At 40.5% G+C, this 23,518-nt stretch overlaps 1 protein-coding gene across 1 annotated transcript in view; it reads right to left on the reverse strand.

Annotated features, from left to right (window-relative positions):
• LOC307260310 (neurexin-2-like) overlaps positions 1-23,518 on the reverse strand; it is a gene marked incomplete at both ends in the record, with an annotated part of 96,358 nt that overhangs the window by 60,680 nt on the left and 12,160 nt on the right. The window contains 6 exons of the mRNA XM_080040512.1: positions 3,375-3,401; positions 6,009-6,212; positions 7,324-7,707; positions 8,616-9,045; positions 13,441-13,602; positions 21,922-22,223. Coding sequence (XP_079896638.1) covers positions 3,375-3,401; positions 6,009-6,212; positions 7,324-7,707; positions 8,616-9,045; positions 13,441-13,602; positions 21,922-22,223 — 1,509 coding nt within the window. The remainder of the gene's footprint in view (positions 1-3,374; positions 3,402-6,008; positions 6,213-7,323; positions 7,708-8,615; positions 9,046-13,440; positions 13,603-21,921; positions 22,224-23,518) is intronic.

Below are 23,518 nucleotides of genomic sequence, written 5' to 3' on the forward strand. Positions count from 1 at the left end.
ATCACGTCAAAATACTGCTCTTCTAAGCACTTAAAGGTTTTACTTACATAATTAAAAAAACATAATAATATCTGATATAACCAGAAATGTTTACCCAGTAAATCTCTAGATTTGCTGTAATGAAAAAGGATATTGGGGACTGCTGGATAGCAGGGACCATTTATCTATAATATCCTTGTGACTCGACAGTGGAGTGCAATGCTAAATCCGAGAATCCCTCAATCAAATCATTCAATATGAGTTATTCAACTAAAAGTATTATACCTGAAAGTAGTCTTTGATTGCAAAGTGTGGTCATAGCGCATTTTTCTAAATGTAAAGGCCACACACAACAGCAGCATTTAAGTGACTGTGCAGATTGTGATTCATATCAGTGATAGTGATCTATCTCTGACACTGCAGTGGGCAGTAAAATGGTGGAATATAATATGTATTCACACAGACATCTGACTGTAAACCCTTTGAAATGTGGGCCCCTTTATAAAGCACCTTCGCCTCACTCACTCACGCACACGCTCGATTTCCAGGGGGCTGCAGAGCAAGCCGCGCGTGCACGAGGGGTCTATTTCGACCAGTTTGATCCTCAGATAAAATTGAATTTGATTAATATTTTCAAACAAGGATAACTTCAAAGCCACAGTGCGGTTATACAGGTCAGCATTATATGAGCGAGCGGAGACTTTGAACGCAGGATGTGCGTGCTAATCAAAGCGTGTTATGGTAATGCTTCATTTTCAAAAGTGTGTAGGGTACCATTATTCCCCAGATTCCCGAGAATTAATCAAGAGCCATGCAGCAACATTTGTTCTTACAACTATTACCCTCCCACTGACAGCATCCAAGCAACTGCTGCAGATGGGCTTTCTCTTTGCTACACTCACCAGATCCCTCACCTGAGAAATCTGAATCCTTCATCGCATATCAATGTCATAAACTAACCCGGTCAAGGAGTCTAAACAAGCATATTTGAAATTGTAAAAAATAGTGCTCACAAAGTGATTATGGTTAAAAAGCATTAAAGCTGGGGTATATGATTTCTGATTGGTCAAAGTTAACATGAGCTGTACACTTTGACCAATCAGAGCGAGGCTCCGATTCTCTGTTCTTATTGGCTGTTGGGACTGTTCATTCACTTTGGCAGGACTTTGGTGTAAAGCGTGTCAGGGATGGACCATAGGGGAGGGACCAAAGAGAGCAAGTAGAGCGGTTGAGGTATCTGAATTCGAATCTCTATCCCAACTGCCATTTTCTCCCCAAATCCTCCACCCCAGCTTTAAGGCAGATAATTCTGCAATATAAAATGTGGCTCCATTTTTCTCTTATGAACCATTAAACTCATTAACAAGCCATTTATCATCGCATCTGCAGTGTAAGCTATTCAGAGGTCACTGGTATAGCATACATACAGTATAATTGATCAGGAAGACGATGCATTTAGCATGCAGAGAAGAAGTGCACATAGGGAACAGTGCATGATGGAACAACGCCATCTGCTGGTAGACAGGGCAATTTCTAGGGAAGATATCTGAGCAGATGCGGGATAAACAGCCACCTCTATCAACATATTTTCTTTGTTGTTTCTTCATAATAATTCATCAGCATTTCTATTTGTCGTATTTAGTGCAGTGACACATTTAAAAAATATTTCCTGCAGGTGGTTCAGCCAACTGGATCACAAAGACAGTACCTCACTTCTGTCCAACCACACGCACACACACAGACAGACAGACAGACAGACAGACAGACAGACAGACAGACAGACAGACAGACAGACAGACAGACAGACAGACAGACAGACAGACAGACAGACAGACAGACAGACAGACAGACAGACAGACAGACAGACACACACACACACACACACACACACACACACACACACACACACACACACACACTCACCTGGATCAGAGAAAAAAACAATATAATCCATTCAACATAAGGGACTGTTGCGCATGCTAAATTGTACGTCGTAAATCTGTTCTAACGGTTAAAGTATACCTTATGGCTGTATTGCCAGCAAATCGGATACATTTTAAAATGAGACATAATTACAATACAGGCTTATTGATGATCATATTGCACATGCTCAAATGTTAAAACATGTTTGAGAGTAGGCTACATGTAAGCAGTTGTTGCCATCGGTTCCTTTCACCTCAGGAGAGCGTAACTATACGTACAACATAGTGACTAATATTAAGGCTGATCTGCAAATTGAACAGTAATAGTTCTATTTGGGAGAATCCAGGAACTATTCACACAGGAGTTTTCAGCCATCACTCGAGTGACAGCGTAGAGATAATTTTCATAAGCATTCATAAGCCCCGTCTGTATTGGAGGATCTTTATCAGAGAGACGTTAACCTCTCCACTGATGATAGCTTTTATCTGTCTCTCACAACGCTGCAGTCTAACCAAAAACTTAAATTGCCTGTCTCTATCAGATGAGCGCAACAATCTGCATCATGAATTCAAACATGACTGCGGTGCAAACTACAGGACCACTCCACTTCACAAGAGAATATCATAACGGAAAATGTATTCAGTTTATACGGAGGCAGAACTGCTTTTAGCACATCTGGTCCAGTTGGCTTCTTACAATTAAGGTCTTGGGGAATAGCAAGTGTCTGTTGATGTAGGATAAGTAGTTAGATTCTGACACTCAGTAAGATTCAGACAGAAGAATTTGTCATGAACTGACATCTGATGTTTCACTACACATGCTCTCCCAAAAATTGGCCACAACAAACTGTTAGCTCTCCGACATGTTTCAACATTTAAGCAGAGAGTCATTGATGGCTGAACGTCTCATATCCGTCTTTTGATCAGATATCAAGCTAACAGTTAAATGAATATCTTCCACTATAGTGTGATAACCCGTAAAAAAATCAACATTTTCTTTCTCTAAACTGAGAGTGACCACTGCTTTTCTCACTACAAATAATTGCCGAGTGTACTTGAACTGTGCACAATTACCAGCTATGTGAGAAAATTAGCCACAGGAAAAATTAATGAAAGACTTGTGGGGAGCACAACCGCAGACTACTGTAAGTCAAATTGAGCTACACTTGATTACAACATTATTACATTTCCATAATGAGAAAATGTGTCATTTAAATGGTTACTGAAATGTGGATTTCATGGCCATTGAACAATATAAAATCCAATCATATTCAAGCGTACAACTGCTTGCCACAGTGAAGTCGCATTCTTGGTCTTATCTTTGTAATGATGCTTGTTGCGAGTAGTTTAGAAGCAACAGGGAGGATTGCAGGGCAGAATAAATGCATGTTGTCTTGGGAGAAATGATTATACCACACAGTGCATGTTTTTCTAAATCATAGTATACAGTAAATAATCATAGGAGACACTTACTGAGATTACAGTCTATCCTGATACAATCTGGTGAGAGAGAGAGTGAGATGGTGAGATTAAAAAGAAAAAAGCACAAAAGAGAAGAGCATATTTCACATCCTTCAAAGGTACATTCTGCAGACAGTTCAGTGCTTTTCAGAGCCCACCATCCGGGGACAGGCTCGAGAGTCTAAACCGCCACTTTCCTCCCTGTAGTGTACATACCATTACAAAAAAATAGAAACAGCGAGTCAAAAGGATAGGCTCAGCATGTGTCTGGCACTGCATGGAGCCTAACAGAGCAGATCAAAGCTGGGGGTCGATACAAGCTTTATCGACCATAAAGGTAGAGGTGCACCAGTGTTTTTTTTTTTGCATCAGTATCAGCACTGAGGCGGCCGGGGCAAATGAGTGAAAAAGAGTGTTTCAGATGCCACGACTGATGGTTTGATTGAAACGTGCCTATGGGGTTAATACGGCGAAACGTGTGCCGCTGTGAGTGAAAAACTGTCTCAAGAAGATAACAAAAATGGTGGATTCTGTTGGGAGGATTTAACACGTGAAAAAAAAACGAATAAACGTTCTAAAAGCCTATCACCAAAGGAGAATAAGGAATTCCCTTTATAGAACAGGTGAGAGTGGCTTTCAAATGATCACACTTATACATTGTACATGTATTCAAACCATCTCAGTTTTCTGGTACACAAAGCTGCTTCTGTATCATATTTATGCATGTGGATTATTATTTTTTTTTTCACTGAATACTACTGAGAAGATCCAAAAATGTGTCATTTAATAATAAAAGGGCTGTCATACTAAATTAAAATGTGGCCTACTGTACCAATGCACCTCTACACAAAAACCCCGAACCTTGATCTGTCCTCGTCCCTGAACTCAAACTATTTACGTAAATGATCCAGTCTCCTGCCATGTTTGGCAGTCGTGATGGTAATATATTTTCAAAGTCAAGTACAGAGGAAAAGGGGCGATTTGCACAACCACCAGCCACAATCTACCTTACACCGTAAAAAAAAGGAGACAAATGTGATGCTTTTTCCTACATTTTCATGTGTCTACTATGGTTACTACCTTCCATATGCATCTGCATTATTCAAATTTGTAGGCCTCAAAATGGAATCACCCACTGCATCATTTGCATCCCTGAATAATGAAAAGCAATGTATCCGACTGGACATGAATATATTGGTGAAAGTCATGTGGCTGAGGAGTGCTCTCAAGCTGTCAACCATCACAGAGCAGTGGATACAGACAGCCAGAGACCAGAGTGACTTTCAGCTGCAGAGGTGTGTGTGCGTGTGTGTGTGTGTATGTGTGTGTGTGTCGGTGTGTGCGTGGTTCCATCACTGGCAGCCTCTGTTCGGTGAAGCGACTCTAAACTGGACATGCCGGTAAATGTGAGGGGAGGGATCTACACCTGTCACATCTACAGAGTGAGCAGACTGAGTGGTAATGTCTCAGCGTAATGACTGATCTGGTCTCTGACTGCCTTCTCCTTGAACTGCAGACAAGCCATTGAAGGGCTGAAAGAGCAGAGATGGTCAGACGGGACCTGACCACTGGATGAACTGAGAGAGAGAGAGAGCCAGAGAGAGAGGGAGAGAGAGAGAGAGAATACACACACATCTACAGTTGCTTAAAATCCTTACATTTTTCATAGTTTTTTTTCATATAAAAAGTACCTTTTCAAAATGTATTTTAAAGATTGATTTTAAATCTCGGATACAGAATTGGTGGGTTATGTGTAACTATTTGTGTTTTCTTGGTTCTGAGCAGTCTGCAACAAATAGTCAGACACATAACATATAAATCTAAAACTGTGAATTGACGTTTTTAAAACATCAGTTTAAATAAAATTTCAAATAAACAAAATATAACTTGTTAATTAATGATCGTTAGAAGCACTTGTAGTTGTCTCTTCTTACTAGCTGTTCCTCCCCTGGTTATCCATTTGCGCTAAGCTAAGCTTACTGGATTGTGTTTCATTGAATAATATGACAGTGGTATCGATCTTCTCTGCCAGAGAGGGAATAATCATATTTCCTAAAAGGTCAAACTGTTACTTTAAGTCTCATCCACATGGATGAATCACTTTAAAACTCTACTAGATCCATTTCCTAAAATACAAGCCATATGATGAATGCCACTGTAAAGTTGACACATTTCTATAGTTAATATAATGTTGGATGGAATTTAAAATTAAACAACATTAGAAGTTGTGTTTACATTATACATGTTTCATTACAACTGCTTTGAACAAATTATATTTGTCAGAAAGATATAAATAGACAATTGTAGAGGGGATATCCTAAAAATGTTTTTTTATGTTCTCACTTTAGGTTAATCCTGCCATTCATAATTGAATTGACTAATTTCCAGTTATAGAACTACACTGGATAAACCTGACACAGGGGAAAGAAATATAGTACGTTATGACTACATGCACAAGAATCAAGGGATTTTCTTTTCTGTCTTTGTTTTAAGCAACTGTAGGCATTGTGTGTGAAGAGATGACTATGGGAGAGTCTGAGAAGGAAAAACTAATGTCATGAGGACTGGTGCTAGGTGACACGTCCTGAAAGGTCAACGGGTATTACAGTGATCTGCTCGCATTTGCCGCAGCAGTAGCAGCATTACCCAGGTTCACAGTGAGCTTGACTTGGCCCCCGTCCAGCTCCAGACGCAGGGTGTCCGCTGACTGCTGAGACGTGGTGGCCATCAGCAGCCCAAAGGCCCTCTGGGACATGAAGCGCAGGGACACATCCTCCGCCTCCGTGTGGATCGTCCTTGGCAACAGCACCTTCAGATACATGCTGCCGTCGTAGCTTACCATGGTGGCCTCTAAGGGTTTCAGGAAAAACACACAAATTGGCTTTTAGGGGAATGAAACCTGATTTCTATTGGAGCTTATGGTAGGGTGCTGCTGCTGCGTGTTATAATTTTTTTTTAAATTGCAGTTTTCATCACTTCACACCAGATGGCAGAAAAAGCCCAGAGCATAGGAAGAAGCAGTGGTGAGATTGCAGCAGCAAATCATATTCCTGGAGGATTTATTCCCTTCATAGTGCAATACGAGGGGGGGTTTTCATATATCCCACGTAAGAGTAGTTGCCAATGGATCTGCCTAATTTGGCTTTCTAGTGAGAAAACATTCTTCATGGTAACGCAGCGTGATTCAGGCCGGAGCAGCACTGCAAACACTCACACTGACATTCCATTAACGAATCACTATACTGTAAGAAAGGAAATACAGAGTCATTTCTTTTGTCCCTTCACTGTCACCTGGACTGCTTCGTGAACATGGAGGGCTATATTGAGTTGAGAGCACAGCTCTCATTTAAATTGAAATGAAATAAAAATTGATAATTATTATTGTTTAGGAGGCCTGTTAATGCATTTTCTTTACATCTAAATTTTTTCAGTCGATGCAGGCACTTTCCATCCTCAAAATAAAACCGAAGGTGATAAATAAAATACCGGCCAAAGTGTGTGTTAAAACCTTCGGAGCAGCATTTTTAAATGAAAGTTGCACTATGCAGCTTCAGAGGAGGGGGATTTGTTGACACTTGCAGAGCCTGCAGTTAGTCTACATAACATTTTTAATCTACATGTAATTCTTAGTATTGAATAATTCTTCTATCATAAATCGTCATCAAAATTATTTTGATGCGCCTGAAACCAACCGTAAGACTAGAATATGTTTGTAAACAAAACTGTGGGCCCTGCCGGTGTAAACAACAACAGTGAAACAATATTTCTTAGAGGTAGTTCATTTTATAAAAATTCCAAAGTTCCAGGCATCTACATATCCTGGGAAGAAAGTTAAAGTTCATTCAGTTATTCAGGTATTTCTACTTCTCACCTCACTCACTACACACCCAACATTACATAGTGCCCCTTTAATTCATTATTCTTCCCATCGTCGACTCATGCTTCTCAGACACTCTCTTACCCTTCTCACAGTTGGGACCTAGGTAGCCGGTGCCGTTGCAGTCGCAGATGTGGCGGTTCCAGCCTTCTCTGCAGTGGCCGCCGTTGGCACACGTGTCCCGGCCACACCTCACGTGAGTCTCTCTGGTGCAGGAGCTGCTGACGCCGGTGGCACTCTGCACCTCCGCCAGCTTCCACAGGTTGCGGCTCTGTCCGTCGATGAACAGGTCCCTGACACAGCCCACGTAGCCCAGGCTGAGAGACATGCTCCATACCTCGGGGGGCAGCATGAGGGCCTGGCGCTCCTCAGGTAAACCGCCGAGATACATGTTGCCATCCAGGTCAAGGATCTCACTGCCTTCGTTAGCAGAGAAGGGGACATTCTGGCTGTTGACCGAGATAAAGCCTGTAGAGGAGGCAGGCAGGCCAGGCAGTGAGTCAACTTCAGCTCATATAATGATTTTTTTGTGTGAGAAAATGAAGACAGGTGTGTGTGTGTGTGTGTGTGTGTGTGTATGGGTAAGCATTAAATGAGTAGTAAAAACAAACTGTGAGATAGAGGGAGGAGGCACTGCTCTGTGCAGATTATGTTGGGAAGTATGGAGTATAGAAGTAAGTATATCAAGAGTAGCACTCCTAATTTCATTGTACGTTTCAAATGATACAATGAAGTGGAGAGTTATAAACAAACAATGTTAAACAGCTTGAGGAGGAAGGAACTGTATGGTTACACTTTATAAAAAGGGTACATTAATGAACTGTTAGCTAATGCTTAGTTAATGTTATTAATTAACTGACGATTTATGCTTAATTATTAGTAGGCTAGTTAGTTTGTTGCTTGGTTAAGCATTAACTAAGCATAATTGTTAGTTAATTAATATACCTATATTGTAAAGTGTTACTTACTGTATTTATAGCAATGTGAAAAAGGAAGATAGAAAGAACCCTGTGTATATATCTTGTTGCTATTAATACGTCAGACATTTGGATTGTACAAATAAGGTCCTTTTTGGAGGAGGGTGACTGCATAATTGGCCACAGGTTAACACAGATTTCAAAATGTCATACATAGATTAAAGCGACAAAACCATTGTAATTAAAACCCTAATATGCGTGCATGTTTCACTGCAGCGGAATACAGAACAAGACCATGAGGATCACGTGACCGCATCCGTGCTGGCTGGCGTCTGGCAGCTTCACAGCTTGGAGCCATTTTCGGGCTAAAATTGGAGAGAAACCCAGTGACAGAAAGCAAGACAGAAGGCTTTCCCCTCGCCTGCCCTTCACAAAGATATATACATAATTACATCTCACCGTCTCGCCCTTTCCTCTGGAAGTCCACATGGCACCACTCTCCATCGTCGAGCCTCTTGTTGCTGGCTTTCATCTTGATGCTGCCGGAGCCCATGTCCATGACCAGGTAGAGGAATCCATCCAGGAGCTCCACGGCGAAGAAGTCGGCCCTGGGCTTGCGGTCGGGCTGCGTGCCCTGCAGGCTGCCATGGCTGAAGAGCAGCAGGCCGCTGGGCTCCGTGGTGCGGAAGTCAAAAGATATGGCCCCCGTCTTCTTGGTGTTCCAGCGGGGCAACGTCAAGTAGGCAGCCGGCGTGTCGAAGGTGACAGGCTCCAGGGCTTCCACGCTCTCGCAGCTGAACATCAGGTCACCATGGATACTGATCCTAGGGTCTCGCTGTTCAGCCAGCCGCGACAGCTCCAATCTAAACTCATTATTCTTGTAGACCACCTAATAAATGAGAGAGAGAGAGAGAGAGAGTGAGAGAGAGAGAGAGAGAGAGAGAGAGAGAGAGCGAGAGATGACAAGCCGCAGACACAGCAATAAATCCAAGGGTGCAAAGGTCGGATATTACCCATTGATAAATAATACGAGAATCGATGTGACACGGCAGCATTGAAAGATAAAAAAAAAAGTCAGAGCTCAGATAGAAAATATCCCCACAATTTAATTTTGATTTCCTATCCAGTAATGTGTCAAATAAACTGCCACCTTCAATTATACGGATATGTTTATAGAAGCTCTTGACACACACACAAAAAAAAACATCAATCACATTTTGTCTCGCTGTGATTGTGATTGTCCCTGACTCGTGCTGTGTATCCATGTAGATAGAGGAAACATTAAGAACTGAGCACATTGGACTTTTAAGGATTTTTCAAAGTCAGAGGCTGCTTCCAATTATTTGTGAGGGCATAGATTCCTTCCTGACGGCACAACACATTTGCATGTATTTTTTTTAGGTTTTTAGGTTGACCATACAATTTCTTCAATAACCACATAATTGTCACAAAAAAACAAAAAAAAAACAAGAAGGCAGCTAGAGCTGAACTGCTTGTGAATTGGGTGCAGAACTTAGATTTAGATGCAAATGTAATGCAAACATTTAAATTTTTTTTAGACATTTGGCTGACTCAATCGGGAATATACACTGGGTCTGACAATGGAATAATCTGAAATTGGCTGCGGTGGAATCACAGACCTACACAGTGGCAAATAATTACGTGTGTTCCTGCCAAGTAAGCTGGAAAAGATCAACTCCAAGCAGAGATGGTGAGTGGGAGAGAGGTGGACTCGGTCTTTTACTAGCACGACACACAATTTATTATTTGAAGAGGTGCATTTAGTAAATGCAAGAGGGCATAAACATGAGTGTTTCGTTTTCAGCGCTGAGCTTGTGATGCAGAAACAGCTAAACAATGGTTACATATTTTTTCTGATTTTCCACTCCGGCTGCTGTGCATGTACAATGAGACCTCCCTCTGTCTTCTAGGAAAAGTCTGGCAATGGATTTAATATTTTAGATCACAGGAAAGAACACAAAAAAAAATACACTTTTAAAGATGTTTACTTCTACTTGATACAAGATACACAGTGTCCTGTTTAAATTCATAGCATATGTCGGTAGAAGGCAAATGCTGCCTTCTTCTGCTGCTGCTATTGTATAATTTTTCTTCTTTCCTTCTGGGTTCATCAATATGCACAGCACGAGACAACAATCCTTGTCTCATTTTGTATCAGTTGTAAGTCACCCGGAGCCGACTGTTATCTGCCATACTACTCTGCAACCAGTCATTGCTGGAGGGGACACACACGCACAGAGGACTAACAGCAAAGCTGAGAGGCAATTTGAGCCAATACCACACTTCACAACGCCTCAGTGTGACTAATTAAGCAGTGCAATCAGATGGTGAAACTGACCATTGAGAAATGAGTGTAACAGGCAATGTTTTAAAAGGGGAAAGAGTCAATCAAGACAGTCCCTTAGAAAGCAGTGAATAGCATGCATGTGTGGCAGTTATATTCAGACATTGGATGAGTAGGACACCGAAATCTGGCAAAAAAGGCATAGATGGATGCAAAAAAGAAACATTGTGACCTCTGCGGGCCAAGGACAAAATAGGAAGTGGAATCCTGTTTCTCCAATGCAGATGGCTGTTGTTTGTGACAATGATTGCAGACTAGGGCTGCACAATTCTTGCTAAAATGTGATCACAATTGTTCTCCTTCAGAATTGAGATTGCGATTCTCTATCTGATTCTTTTTTTTTTTTGTCAAAAAAAAATATTTAATTAAATAAAACCACTGCAACTATGTTTTTTGACAACTAGTGACACATTAAAGAACAAACAACATAAAAACCTATTACAGAGTTGGTTCTTACAATAAAAAGGAAAATAGACCGACCTATAGTATATGAAAATGGTGAATTGTCACCATTTAGTAATGAGATAGAAATATGGATCAAGATCGCAATTTTTTGTTATGATTCGTTGTGCAGCCTTATTACAGAGTATCCCAAAACACAAGAATACAGCCCTTCTAGTGTAGAAGATTCGACAGAGCCCTTGTTTCTTTCAATGCTCAAGAGATTAGGGACAGCAGACGTTTGAGAGAGAAGACCTACTGCTAATAGCTGTGTGAGCACATTCTCCTTAACCAAATTGGGTACAATCTTTGAAACAGTAAAGCAGAGGAACCACCTAATGATGTGGTGTGGGATATCCTGTGGGCACACATAGTGCAGACCGATACGCTGGTGACTTCAAGGACCAATTCATCTCTCCCTGCTAGTTGTTGCTATTCGTCTGAAAGTGGCCATTATTTTTCGCCGTACCTGGTGAACCTGACGGCCTCTACCCAGCAGCACTCGCATCTATTATCACTCGCGTAACTTCAAAATAGATTAGTCATGGCCCCAGCTCTCAGCTACATTCAATAGGAAAGATATATCCCTCTAAATAGATCCGCTACTTATAAAAGATAAATATTTGAATCACTTTTGCTTCCCACATGGATTAAGATCAATATGTAAGTGTGAATTATGTCTTATTGCTTTACATAGCTTTGTTCCTCTGGTTCAAAACCACACTTAGCCCTGTCTTGGACCGGCCCATCTCTGAAACCGTCTCTTGAATTTCCTGACAGGCAGATCCCATTTGATCAGCTCTGCCTTTGCCACCACTCACCCTCATTACCTGGCCTTTTTTCATTGGCTTGTCCATCGTATCATTTTTTTTATTGCATCATACTCTCCCCGCATTCCTACGGTACAGCTGTGTGTGTAGTTGTAGGTCAGCACACCAGCACCACACCGCCTACAGAGCGGAGGTTGAAGCATTGGCAGTGGTGCTGGGACAACAACTTCCATCCACAAATAAAATCAAATTTTCATTTTTGTGTATTCACACACACAGACACTACGTTTGAACACCAGTCAGTAAACGCTTGAGTGCTTTAAAAAGTTGATTTAATGTACCAAATTAACGAAAACTGGCCTACTCTATGCAGCAGATTTTAATGGACAAAATTACTTTACTGTAGACCGTAGAATGAAAAGTGAGAAAATATTTAAACAACATGTTAGCAGCAGCTCTCTAAGGCTCAGGCAATACTCACATGCTGATCTTAAAAGAGGTATTATTAGCCAGGTACGCTACATTAGTTTATCTGGTTAGCATGCTAAGATTTGCTACGAGCACTAAGCACAACATACAGCTAAGGCTGATGGGAATGCAAGCATTTCTGCAACGTATTTAGTTATAAACCAGAGTATTGTTCAAAATTTAGAGAGAACTGAAGTCAAGCACACCGACTCCAACAATATTCAAATAAGTCATCAATCTTCTTTAAAAAAAACGACTATCTGCCAACCCTTACTCTCACCCATAGAGCTACTGTTGTCATGTTTTGCTGCAACTCCCGATGCTGTTACTTGCTTAGTCAGGTTATTTCTTTTTTATTTGCGTTGTGCATTTTTCTGTATCCCATATCTAAGTAAAGTGTCTCCTTGGTGCATTGTACTCCCAGCTGTGTCCCCATTATTTTGCTGGATTAAATGGGGATCAAGAGCAGAGCCTAATATCTGTTTAGAAGTGTTTAAGGAATAAAATGCTCTTATATCCTTTGACTTAAATGTCTCAGAGAGAAGGAAAACTCATTTGTTTGAGTTTGATATTGACCCAAGAAAAATGTTCCACCCCACCGGTAATACTATCCATTTCAATGTTTTAATTTAAACTACTGCCTGTTTTAGTTATATCTCCTCCTAATCCTTCCCCGGTGAGTTAAGGGAGAGCATCTCTCGTACTTGTAATGAACTTCACACTTCCCTTGCTTTTTAAGATATTGCTCACTTGTATTAAAAATGTGTATGGTCAGGCTGAAATTGGGCATTAACCCATGACTCACTGCTTTGTCTATACTTATTCTAATTACATGATCTTAACTTACTTGCTCAAGATAATCAACATGACAGGTACATGCCAGAGGTAGGAGGCTTCAGAAATGTGGAAATATACGCATGAAAGAGTTCAGACTGGGTTTCGGGGAATAAACATGAAGAGATGCTGCATCTGTTTAATATTTATATAAGTGCCACAACGTTCACAAAGGGATTCCCATGGGAATCCATAAATGCATATCCTCTGCACAGCGCAGCCTCTCAGCTGCAGGTTTAGTCCTTCAAACGCCCTACAACGGAGGGAATCGATATATGTGAGGGGACGGTTTTCTATACGCTACAGAACATGCTCTACTTAGGAAGAGTGGTAGTGCTATCTAAGGAGGGTAGGATAGTGTTTCCACCAGTCATTTTGCATGGGGCCGAGGTCAAGCTGTACTCACATCTTTCAGACAGCCCATGAAGTTGTTGCTGATAGGGGAGCCTGGCAGGTCTGCTGTGTTTAGGCTGCCCCCTATGTAGAAGAGATCATCAGAGCCCAGCATGGTGTAGTCCTCCTGGGTGTAGCCGGTGGTGGTGAGAATCCCATCCACCAAGATCGTCACCTAGAGGAGCCGTTGGGGGAAGGGAGGGAGGGTGTGAGGGAAAAGAAATGGCAGATTTTCAGTCAAACTGGAAGAATGGGTCTAATTAGTTCATGCTTGATTACTTGATGCTAGTTGAGCTCGCCTTAATGTTGGATCTCGAAGGCAATTACAAGAATAGCTTTGAGTGGTTCACTAATCTCAGCCGATCCTAGTTTCTGATATATTGGCATGATTGCAGTGGAGTCAATAGGCCTACTTCATAAATATTCCTTCCGCCCGTATTTTGGCTCCATAGCAATATTTTTGCCACAGCACAAACAATTATTTTGAGATTAAAGATCTTAAGATGGGAAACTGTATCACTTGTATATTAGCAGCAACAAAACAAGATTATTCTAAATCAAATTGGTCTTATCCGTGCACAGAGACAAAGGAAATGAATAACTGAATGGAACTACAGGAGAAAAAAAATGATATGCCTGTTGCCATGACAATGAGCCTACAGTTGACATGTATTGCTGCAAAAATGTAAAAGCTCCCACTTTGGGTAAACGATAACAATTACAAAATGGGTGAAAAATGTTTTTCAGGAAAAAAAGGTTACTGTGTGGGCTTCTGTGTAAATATAATGGACCTTTGAAAAAATTGCACGGCCTGTGATGCATTGCATTTAAGGTCAAAAAAGAAAAATTACAGCTGCTACAACTAATTCTAATGTTTCAGGACAATCACTGGGACAATATATCACAGACCAATTCATGCACATGTAAGGGAGATGAAATTGTTCTCTTTAATTATATACAGTACCAGCTTAGTTGATGAATAGCTAGAAAAAAACAACATAATAGTAAAAGTTAGGTGGTGTGGTCTTATTCAGAAAATATTGAACCTAATCGTCCATCTAGTTCTCAGTAAGCGTACCCAAAACATTTTAAAATGTTTGTTGAATGATCAAGCGGTTGGATTTTTTCAAAGGCCACGGCCTGAAATCGTATCTCAATGACGTCACTTAACTTTGTAAACTATCTTGTGTCTATTTTGTAAAATCAGTGATACGTTGAAAACAAGAGGATAAGAGCAGGGGTGGATTACTGCACGGGCCCACCGGGCACAGGCCCAGGGGCCCAAGGGCTCAGGGGGGCCCTTAGCCAGAGATACTGATAGTAACTTTTCATGTCGCATAGTCAAAGAGCTCAGTCACTGATGTCAATAACAGGGTCCAAAAAGGAATAGCCTAAATATAAGGATATACTTATTAAAATTTAACAAGATAGAAATCATCATGGGCCCCTCAATTAGTAGGGGAGAAATACAAAAGCAAGTTAAAAACAACAGCATTAGTAGCTCAGTCTAAGGGGCTTCATGAGGGGCCTTGAAGGCCCCCTCACACATACAGAAATAAGCTTTTTATGTGTGAATTCTAAATTGTTCATAAAAAGTAGCTATCTACCCTTTATCTGTTGAAATGGGCCCCTCCATCATAGAACATGGGTCTGCAGACCAATCTACTGTACTGTTTTTACAGTTGCAGAGTAAAGAGTGCTGCCTGATTAAGAAAAATCTGAAAAATAATGTTCCTTCTGCATCTCAGGATTTGATATAGCCTCTAAAATGTCCTCTCAAAGTGCACCAGATTGATGCATTGTACTTTAAAAAGGTAAAAAAAATTCCAGGGGGTATGCCCCTGGACCCCCCAAAAAGGTACAGGGTCCCTCCAACAGTATCCCAAAATCCTGTAGGAAACACTGACTTCCTTTATATGTTTTTGCCATTAATTGTATGTATCTGTGTGGAAAAGTCAGTGTACCTGACTGGATAGGGAGGAGTGGGGGGCCCTTTAAGAGTTTGTGCCCAAGGCCCCATTATCTCATAATCTGTCTATGGATAAGAGACAAAAAGAATGTCCTGACATGTTATGTCCAGGTGTCAGGTCTTCGAAAACAAGGTCTCCTGCATCTCCGTTCTCTGCTACTGGCAGGTATTGATTTGTATCCATCTAGTGGTAAAGCCTTCAGTATCTTTGGCATTGTCGGTGGACAATAGCAGGGCTTGACTGTGGGTTGAGGATACTGCACAACGAGAAACTTCAGAGACCTAAAGTGCTTTCATGTCTGGAAACTGATTGATGGTGTATTCTCTTTCACCTCAGAACATCTAGAAAGGCATGACCAGTTTCCAATATTGGTTGTAACGCCGTATCCCCAGACAGTTACTTTAGCAACATTCCAAAAACCAGAGGTAAGGGATGAATGTGTTCTAAGGTAATTACTCGATTAGACAAACACATTATCAAGTTAGAGACACACAACAGATAATATTCAGGCTCCATTAGAGGAGCTCAGGAGTTGTAGAGAAATTGAGTGCAGTGTTAGAGAGGACCAGCAACAGATAATGTGCGTGTGTGTGTGTGTGTGTGTGTGTGTGTGTGTGTGTGTGTGTGTGTGTGTGTGTGTGTAGGTGTGTGTGTGTGTGTGTGTGTGTGTGTGTGTGTGGGTGAGAGTGTGTGTGTGTGTGTGTGTGTGTAGGTGTGTGTGTGTGTGTGTGTGTGTGTGTGTGTGTGTGTGTAGGTGTGTGTGTGTGTGTGTGAGTGAGTGAGTGAGAGTGAGAGAGAGAGAGAGTGAGAGAGAGTATGTGCTGTTCAGGCCCACAAATAGGGGGATGCATCATTGATAAGGGTCAGAAAGGAGAGAAAATGAGCACCAGTGAGTTTGCCTACGACAGTAAGTGAGAAGACAAATGGAGAGGGAGATAGTAAGAGGAGGAGTCCTTGCCTGAAAAACACCACCGGATCTAATAAAATGTTTCCAGCAGCACTCTCTTGGGGAGTTACAGTTCTCCCTATCTATATGTCAGCGAGGTAATTTATCTGAGGGGAAAGCCATTTACACAGGGATCAAATGCACGGCTGAAAGCATAAGTGACATTGTAAGCATTGAATTGCCGCTCCCCCTGGAAGCCAGGGTAAGGAAATAGATGTGGAGGGGGGTATGCAACTTTATATGCACGTTAATGTGACACGTTCAGAATATATTGTTGGCAATGAGAGAGTTAGAAACAAATTCATTCCTATTCTAGCAGGAAATTAAAAATTTAAATGCATTGCACATGGAAAAAGCTGATTAGGGGGAACGTTTAGTTAGTTTAGTTATGGATCTGGTCAATTTTAAAAGTGATTACTTCATTTGGCACAAAATTGCTAGGACCCCTTTTGCCTTCAGGAGCTCAATTTCCTTTAGGTTTCAGAATAGTGTGAGAAATGATCCATAGCCATCCTGTTGTACTTGTCTCCTGCAGATTCCGTAAATGCTCTTCTAAGATATGAATATTGCATGACACCTCAAAAGACCTTTTCTTGAGTTGATACAATTTGTGGGCCCTTAACATATTGTACACACTTCCAATAGATGCCAAGCGCAATGGCCAAAGCAAGTCTAAACAAAAACATGCCGGCACACTGAGTAAATGCTCCAGAAATAATCATGAAGCACAGCTGTGACGTTTAAACGTTGGCATCATCAGTAATCTGATAAAGATGTGATGAGAGAGATAGCACTCTCTTTTTTCTAGAACTGATATTAGTGGCCAAAATGCTGTCTGACAGTTGCAGCATTGGCGACTAGAATTTCCAAAGAGACGCCACATGAGGAAAATTTCATTTACCATCCTGTTTACAAGACCCATGGGTACAGAATTGGTCCTGCAGGAGTCGGACTCAAGGAGGATGCCATAAGAATGATAAGTGACAACTGGCCAATTTACGATCAAATGCCTCTAGCACCTATCCGCACTGACCCCTTCAAAAGGCCACTATCACAACTCCAAGATGCAGCTCTGTAAAACATGAAGTGCTGCTTGTGAACTTAGGGATGGAAGAACAAAGGAAATAATTGACATTATGTGTTCTCCAATAGATATATGTTTATTTTACAATCTTGAAGCAGGCACATTAGAAAACCTAACTTGAACTGTTAAAACATATCCAATAATCTAGTTTTTGTTTTTGCAAACACGTTTTTGCAAGCATGATAAAGTATAGGAAAACATATAGTATTTATATAGCTCTCATTTTATTATGTTTGCAAAAACTTTAAAAACCTGTTCTTATGTTTAACAGATATATTTATATATATATAATCGGTGGATGGGTGAATTAATCATAGCATATCAAAGGAAAAATGCCAATTCTGAATAACACAGAGAGAAGCGTGTGCCTATCTCCCCCTCCTTTAATGCCCCTCATGGACATAACAAATTCACATTCCTTTTGATAGAGACCCAGAATTACTTCAATATTATTAATTTGCTATGCATTTATATATAAACACGCGCACACACACACACACACACACACACACACACACACATTATTGTATGTGTAACCTCAATGGTCATGACGACATATGTGAATGATGCTATCTATCAGCCTGAGCCTTGACAACAAGCCAACATGTGTAGCAGTGAATGACTTCCTTCCCTGAATGTGTGCCCAGTGCTACGGTGTATAGATTTATCATGGGTTGTGTTTGTTGTCCTCCAGCAGTCCAGAAGGCGTGTAAGCTCAAACATGAAAGCTGTGAATTCAACAAATATTTGACAAATGCTATCATTATGTAAGATCATCCTGCCTGCCTGCTGAGAAAAACAACAGACAGAGAGCTGTTATGGCATACAGGTGAAACTCGAAAAATTAGAATATCGTGCAAAAGTTAATTTATTTCAGTAACTAGTGCACTGCCCGTAGGAAGTGGTAGCTTATGCATGCTTAAATATAACCCGTCTATCAAAGTGGGACACATAAACAGATGTAGCCTACACATAGGCAGTGTCACACAGTCATTGAAATGGCTGGATGGATGTTTGCGCCATATAATCCTCTATTCTTTATGGGCAAAGCAGGTGACATTTTTTTTCATTGGTACGTAATTGCAGCTTGAAGGCAGCAGCATTGATCTTTGCAAACAAAATTAAGGGCATTTTTGCATCTTACATAGTCTTTAGCTCGTTTAGGTGTTTCTACTGAATTTAAAACATTCTGTGTAAGCGATCATGTTTACATTCACCGATAGCAGAGCTATCCGAGACCGTGCTAGTTTGAATGGAAACCGCTATTGACATGCTAACTGAAATTAGCATCACTGCCGCGGCAGTGTTTAACTATAGGCCTACATTAACTCTATTACAGTGAAAATAGCGTAACATGCGATCTTTTACACTAAAGCGGACAGGTTTGAGAAGTTGGTGATGTCTGTGGAAAGGTTTAAGAACGTTTTGGTTGGAAAGTTGGTGCATTGAATGAGAAAGTAACACCAGGCTACGTCGGTCTTCTGTGTGTGTCCCGTTTGTAAATTCATGCTTTGGTCGCAGCGGCCAATCAAATCAGAGGGAGACGGGGTTTAGCTAGAAACTACTTCATGCTCCGTTCTCACTGTGCTCACTGTGGCCTTCAGTGTGCGCACGTACTTCTAAAAACTTCACAATGAAGCATGAAGGATGCACACCTTCGTACTTCTAAAAACTTCACAATTAAGGATGCACACCTTCGTGCTGTCTGCAAGCAATATCCGGAAGCTCATGCCGATCTGACTAAAACTTAGAGAGATATGCGAGCCACAGACACACAGACAGGCACACAGACAGACGTTTCTTGCTTTATAGATAGATTTTACTTAAAAGGTGAAGCTAATATATTATATAGACTCATAACTTGCAAAGTGAGATATTTCAAGCCTTTATTTGTTATAATTTTGATTATTATAGCTAACAGCTTATGAAAAATCCCAAATTCAAAATCTCAGCAAATTTTAATATTAAATGAAATCAATAAAAAATGTATTTTAAATACAGAAATGTCAGCCCTCAATAAATTATAATCATCCATATGTACTCAGTACTTGGTTTGGGCGCCTTTTGCATGCATTACTGCCTCAATTCCAATTAATTTTCCATAATATTCTAATAATACGAGTATCACCTGTATGGATGTAGGTTAGAAGTATCCCATCAATATAGAAACGGTTTGATCAGTGAGTTCATTTCATTGATCATGATTTCCATTGAATCTATCTTGCCAACATATCATTCACTGCTTTATGTAGTGTACGGTGTCTTTCAATCATTCATATTTGCATTAGGGCTGTCAAATTAACGCGTTAATTTCGATTAATTAATCACAGAAAAATTAACGCGATTAAAAAAATTAACGCAGATTAATCGCAATTCTATAATGCCCTTTGACCCGGTGCAAAAGTGGTGCGCTGCACCTGTAGCTTTTATATGTCCATGTTGCCGGGCCGGGCGCGCGGGTAAAAGGGAGAAATGCAAAGAGTGAAGCAGGGGAAAGGGGCCGACTCGAGGGCTATATGGACGGTTTATGGGATGCTTCGGCAAATAAACATGAAGGTAGGAAGACATCTTACTTAATTCTCCGCAGTGTCCGTGCATTATTGATTTAGTGGGTGCAACAATGTAGGCTAGGTTCAAAACAGCAGGCCTATCTCTCAATCTTCCTCCAATTTTGTTTGCTAGCTGTCTCGCATTTAAACGAGTGTGTGTGTGTGTGTGTGTGTGTGTGTGTGTATGTGTGTCGGTGTGTGTGTGTGTATATGTGTCGGTGTGTCAATATTTTTGCCAATGAGTAGGCTACGAAATGGTGGCAGTGCAGCGCTGTCTGTTGTGGGAGATGGAAAGTCATTTAGTCTGCTTGTTTTTTTGAGAAAATTCGGCGCTAGTTCATGTATAAAGCTGGCTGAGGGGAGGAGACAGAAGTTACGAAAGACGGAGAGCGAGCGCGCGCGAGAGAGAGATAGAGAGAGAAAGAGAGATAGAGAGAGAGAGAGAGAGAGAAACAAACAGTAGTAGGCTATACAGCTGTTTATAAACAGGTATAAAAGTGTCATATAAGTATTCGATTAATTTAGATTAATTAATCACAGAGCCTGTAATTAATTAGATTAATTTTTGCAATCGCTTGACAGCCCTAATTTGCATACATACATACTGTATATTTTTACGTTAATTTGTAACTAGTTGTGTGTGTAGTTCAATTAATATTCAATTGATAAAAAATTTAAAATGTATTGTGTATATAAATATTACAGTCTCTGTTTATGAGTCAACTTTATGCTATTTCTTACCCATTTCAAATGGCCAACAATAATAATAAATAAAAAAAACTGCGATACGAGAGAGTAAATATTATCCTAAAGAATCATAGTGTTCCTGAACAGTTGCTGGATGTGTAAATATGCAAGTGTTTGCTAACAGGTTTTCCATATCACTTTAAGTCTCCCAAAGGAGCCAAAAAAATCAGTTAATGTAGGTTTAGTATTAAATAAGTAGGGAACAGAACCCCACGATAAACAGACAAGTAAGTTGTTAAAGCTCAGTTGTTAGCAAACAATTGTTTGTAGTCTACACCAGAAAAAGATTAACATCAGCATTGGGAATAGTGTTATAGCTGCATTTGCGACTTTGCCACCTGAAAAAAGTTGCAAGCTTTTAAAACACTCCATAAACCTGCAGAAATGGGTAATTTCCTATGGGTTTATTGCTGAAAGTTACACATTACACTCTCCACATTACACATTTATTGAGTGTTGATATAAAAAACAATGATCAGTGGAGCTTTAAGGTACCGTATGATGGGGCTAATTGTAGAATGACTGCAGTCAAATGAGATTGCCAGCAGGGTAACATTCAATAAAAAAGACACATCCTGGCAGTTTGTAAATTAGTTTGGGAATTCAGCACTGAACTTTTTCCAATGGACAAACTAATGAATATGAAACCTTGGGGTCGATTTGCACTTGGCTGGAGTACAGGAAGGTAGGTGCAGCAGAACAATATCGGACACATGCCATGGCTGTTTTCATTATAAAAAAGCCCTGCATGACCTCTCTCATACTGCAGCAGAGTTGCATCGATGCCTTAAGCCACGAAAAAGGTCTAACTTTTTGTTTAAGTGGAGTTTGTTCAAATCTAAAAAAAAATAAAAAATCTAAAAGTATAAAAAAAGACCAGGCTCCAGAGATTTCATTAGCACTGCAGGATACACGAACATGATGGATATTGCTATGTGTTCAGCCTTTCCTTCGATGAGGTAAAAAGACCTCTACAGCAATCTTTTGGGGGACAGAAAAAAAATTGCAGGTTGCCTGATTATAAAAGGATTCAGTGATTTTCACAAAAGCAATCTATTTCATGAGAAAGGGGGCGATGACCTAATATGAGCTTGTAATATCCATCAGAAAGAAGGAACATGGAGCGGAGCAGAAATATTAAACAATGAACTGAAATCATCACAGACAGGTACACAGGCAAGCGGTTTTTCATACACACCTGGCGGCGGTTGCGTGTCACTCGAACATCGTGCCAGACGTAGTCGTCGAACTTCCCACTGGCAGGTTCCACCAGGGCCTCGAAAGCACCGGAGCCCAGGTTAATGACCAGCCATAGCGCCCCGTTCCTCAGGGAAAGGTTGACATAATCAGCTGAACGCCCTGTGTGAAGCAGCAGGCCGTTCCTCTGCCGGGTACGGAAGGACAGCGTGATCTCATCCAAACTGCTCTGAATGGGAGTCTGGGACAGGTTGTAGCTGAAGAACTCGTTGCCTTTGAAGGTGGCTACTGACTCCTCCTGCCCTGAGAGGGGAGGAGAAAGATCTTAGAATGTTACACAATCACGAAAACTAAACTGATGAGACCACTTGCATGCTTTTGGAGTTAAATACTTATGCCAAAAACAGTATATTCTGATGGATGAGTTATTGTCAAGGGCAGATCCCATATCTCTGCATGTTCTACATTAAATGATATTCTATATTTTTCTTATCATCAACAAATCTCATGAAACGTACAAAACCAGCAAAAAACTGATTCTGCTACAAGCAAGTACTGTCTATGTCGCCAAAGCCTAATGTAGCGTGTACCTTTGTTCCCCAGGCCTCTACAGTGTTACAACGGCTTACTTTATATATTTTTTAATTTAAGAAAATCTGAGGAAATTATTTGGTCTTTTAATGAGGGAAAAATGTATATTTGTGACTGGTCTGAAAATATTGATATCAAACGTAGAAAACATGGGCTTGTAGCTGAGTGCCACAGGCTAGGAGATATATTGAGAGAAGGACTGACGCATTATTATCATTATTTTTAAGATGTGTTGATAATAGGAAAAGCATACAATAATGCCAGCCTTAGCCTCTATTTAAGAGTAACGTAAAAAAAAATTAAACAATATAAATGTGTCAGGCTTGGCTAATCGTGTCTAATTCCTTTCTGCACTCCAAAGAGTTTCCAGCGAGTGTGTGAAATGTACAGGAAAATCTGATGGCTCAAACATTTTCCCCAACTGCTACAGTGAAAGCAGTTTTCAGATTTCACCAGAGCAGACGTTTTTTTTGTCAGTTTCATAATTTCTAGGAATTCCACATCATCACATCTCTACACCGCAAAATAATTCTCGATATTACAGCTCAGTCAACAAGGATGCTATAAATCATTGAGCCATATACAGGACACGGTCTTCTGATTTGCTTGGATTCTTCCCAATGTTCGAATGCTCTCTTTCAAAATGACAAGATTTTGAATGGATGAAAAATAAACCAATGCCTTGTATACCTTTCGTAGACAGTTTGATAGATACAGCAGACAGATAAATAGATGGATAGATAAAACTACAGTTGTATACATACACACCTTACTCATGGGAAGACGTGAACAGAACAAGCTATGAATTTGGGAAGTGGAAACAATTGAAGAGCAAGTTATAAATATTGGACATGCAGCAACCTGAGTGGAGACAGCAGCAAAGTCTCTACACACCATAGTGGGAAAAGTCAGTCAGTTTTGCTTTATTGTTGTATTGTGGTTTTGCAGTCTAGTTTTGCCAGATTTATCTTGTCCCTTTTGTAAAAATAACAATAAAACACGTATTT

Source organism: Ammodytes marinus (assembly GCF_949987685.1).
Source record: "Ammodytes marinus genome assembly, chromosome: 14".
In the NCBI taxonomy this organism is placed as follows: domain Eukaryota; kingdom Metazoa; phylum Chordata; class Actinopteri; order Uranoscopiformes; family Ammodytidae; genus Ammodytes; species Ammodytes marinus.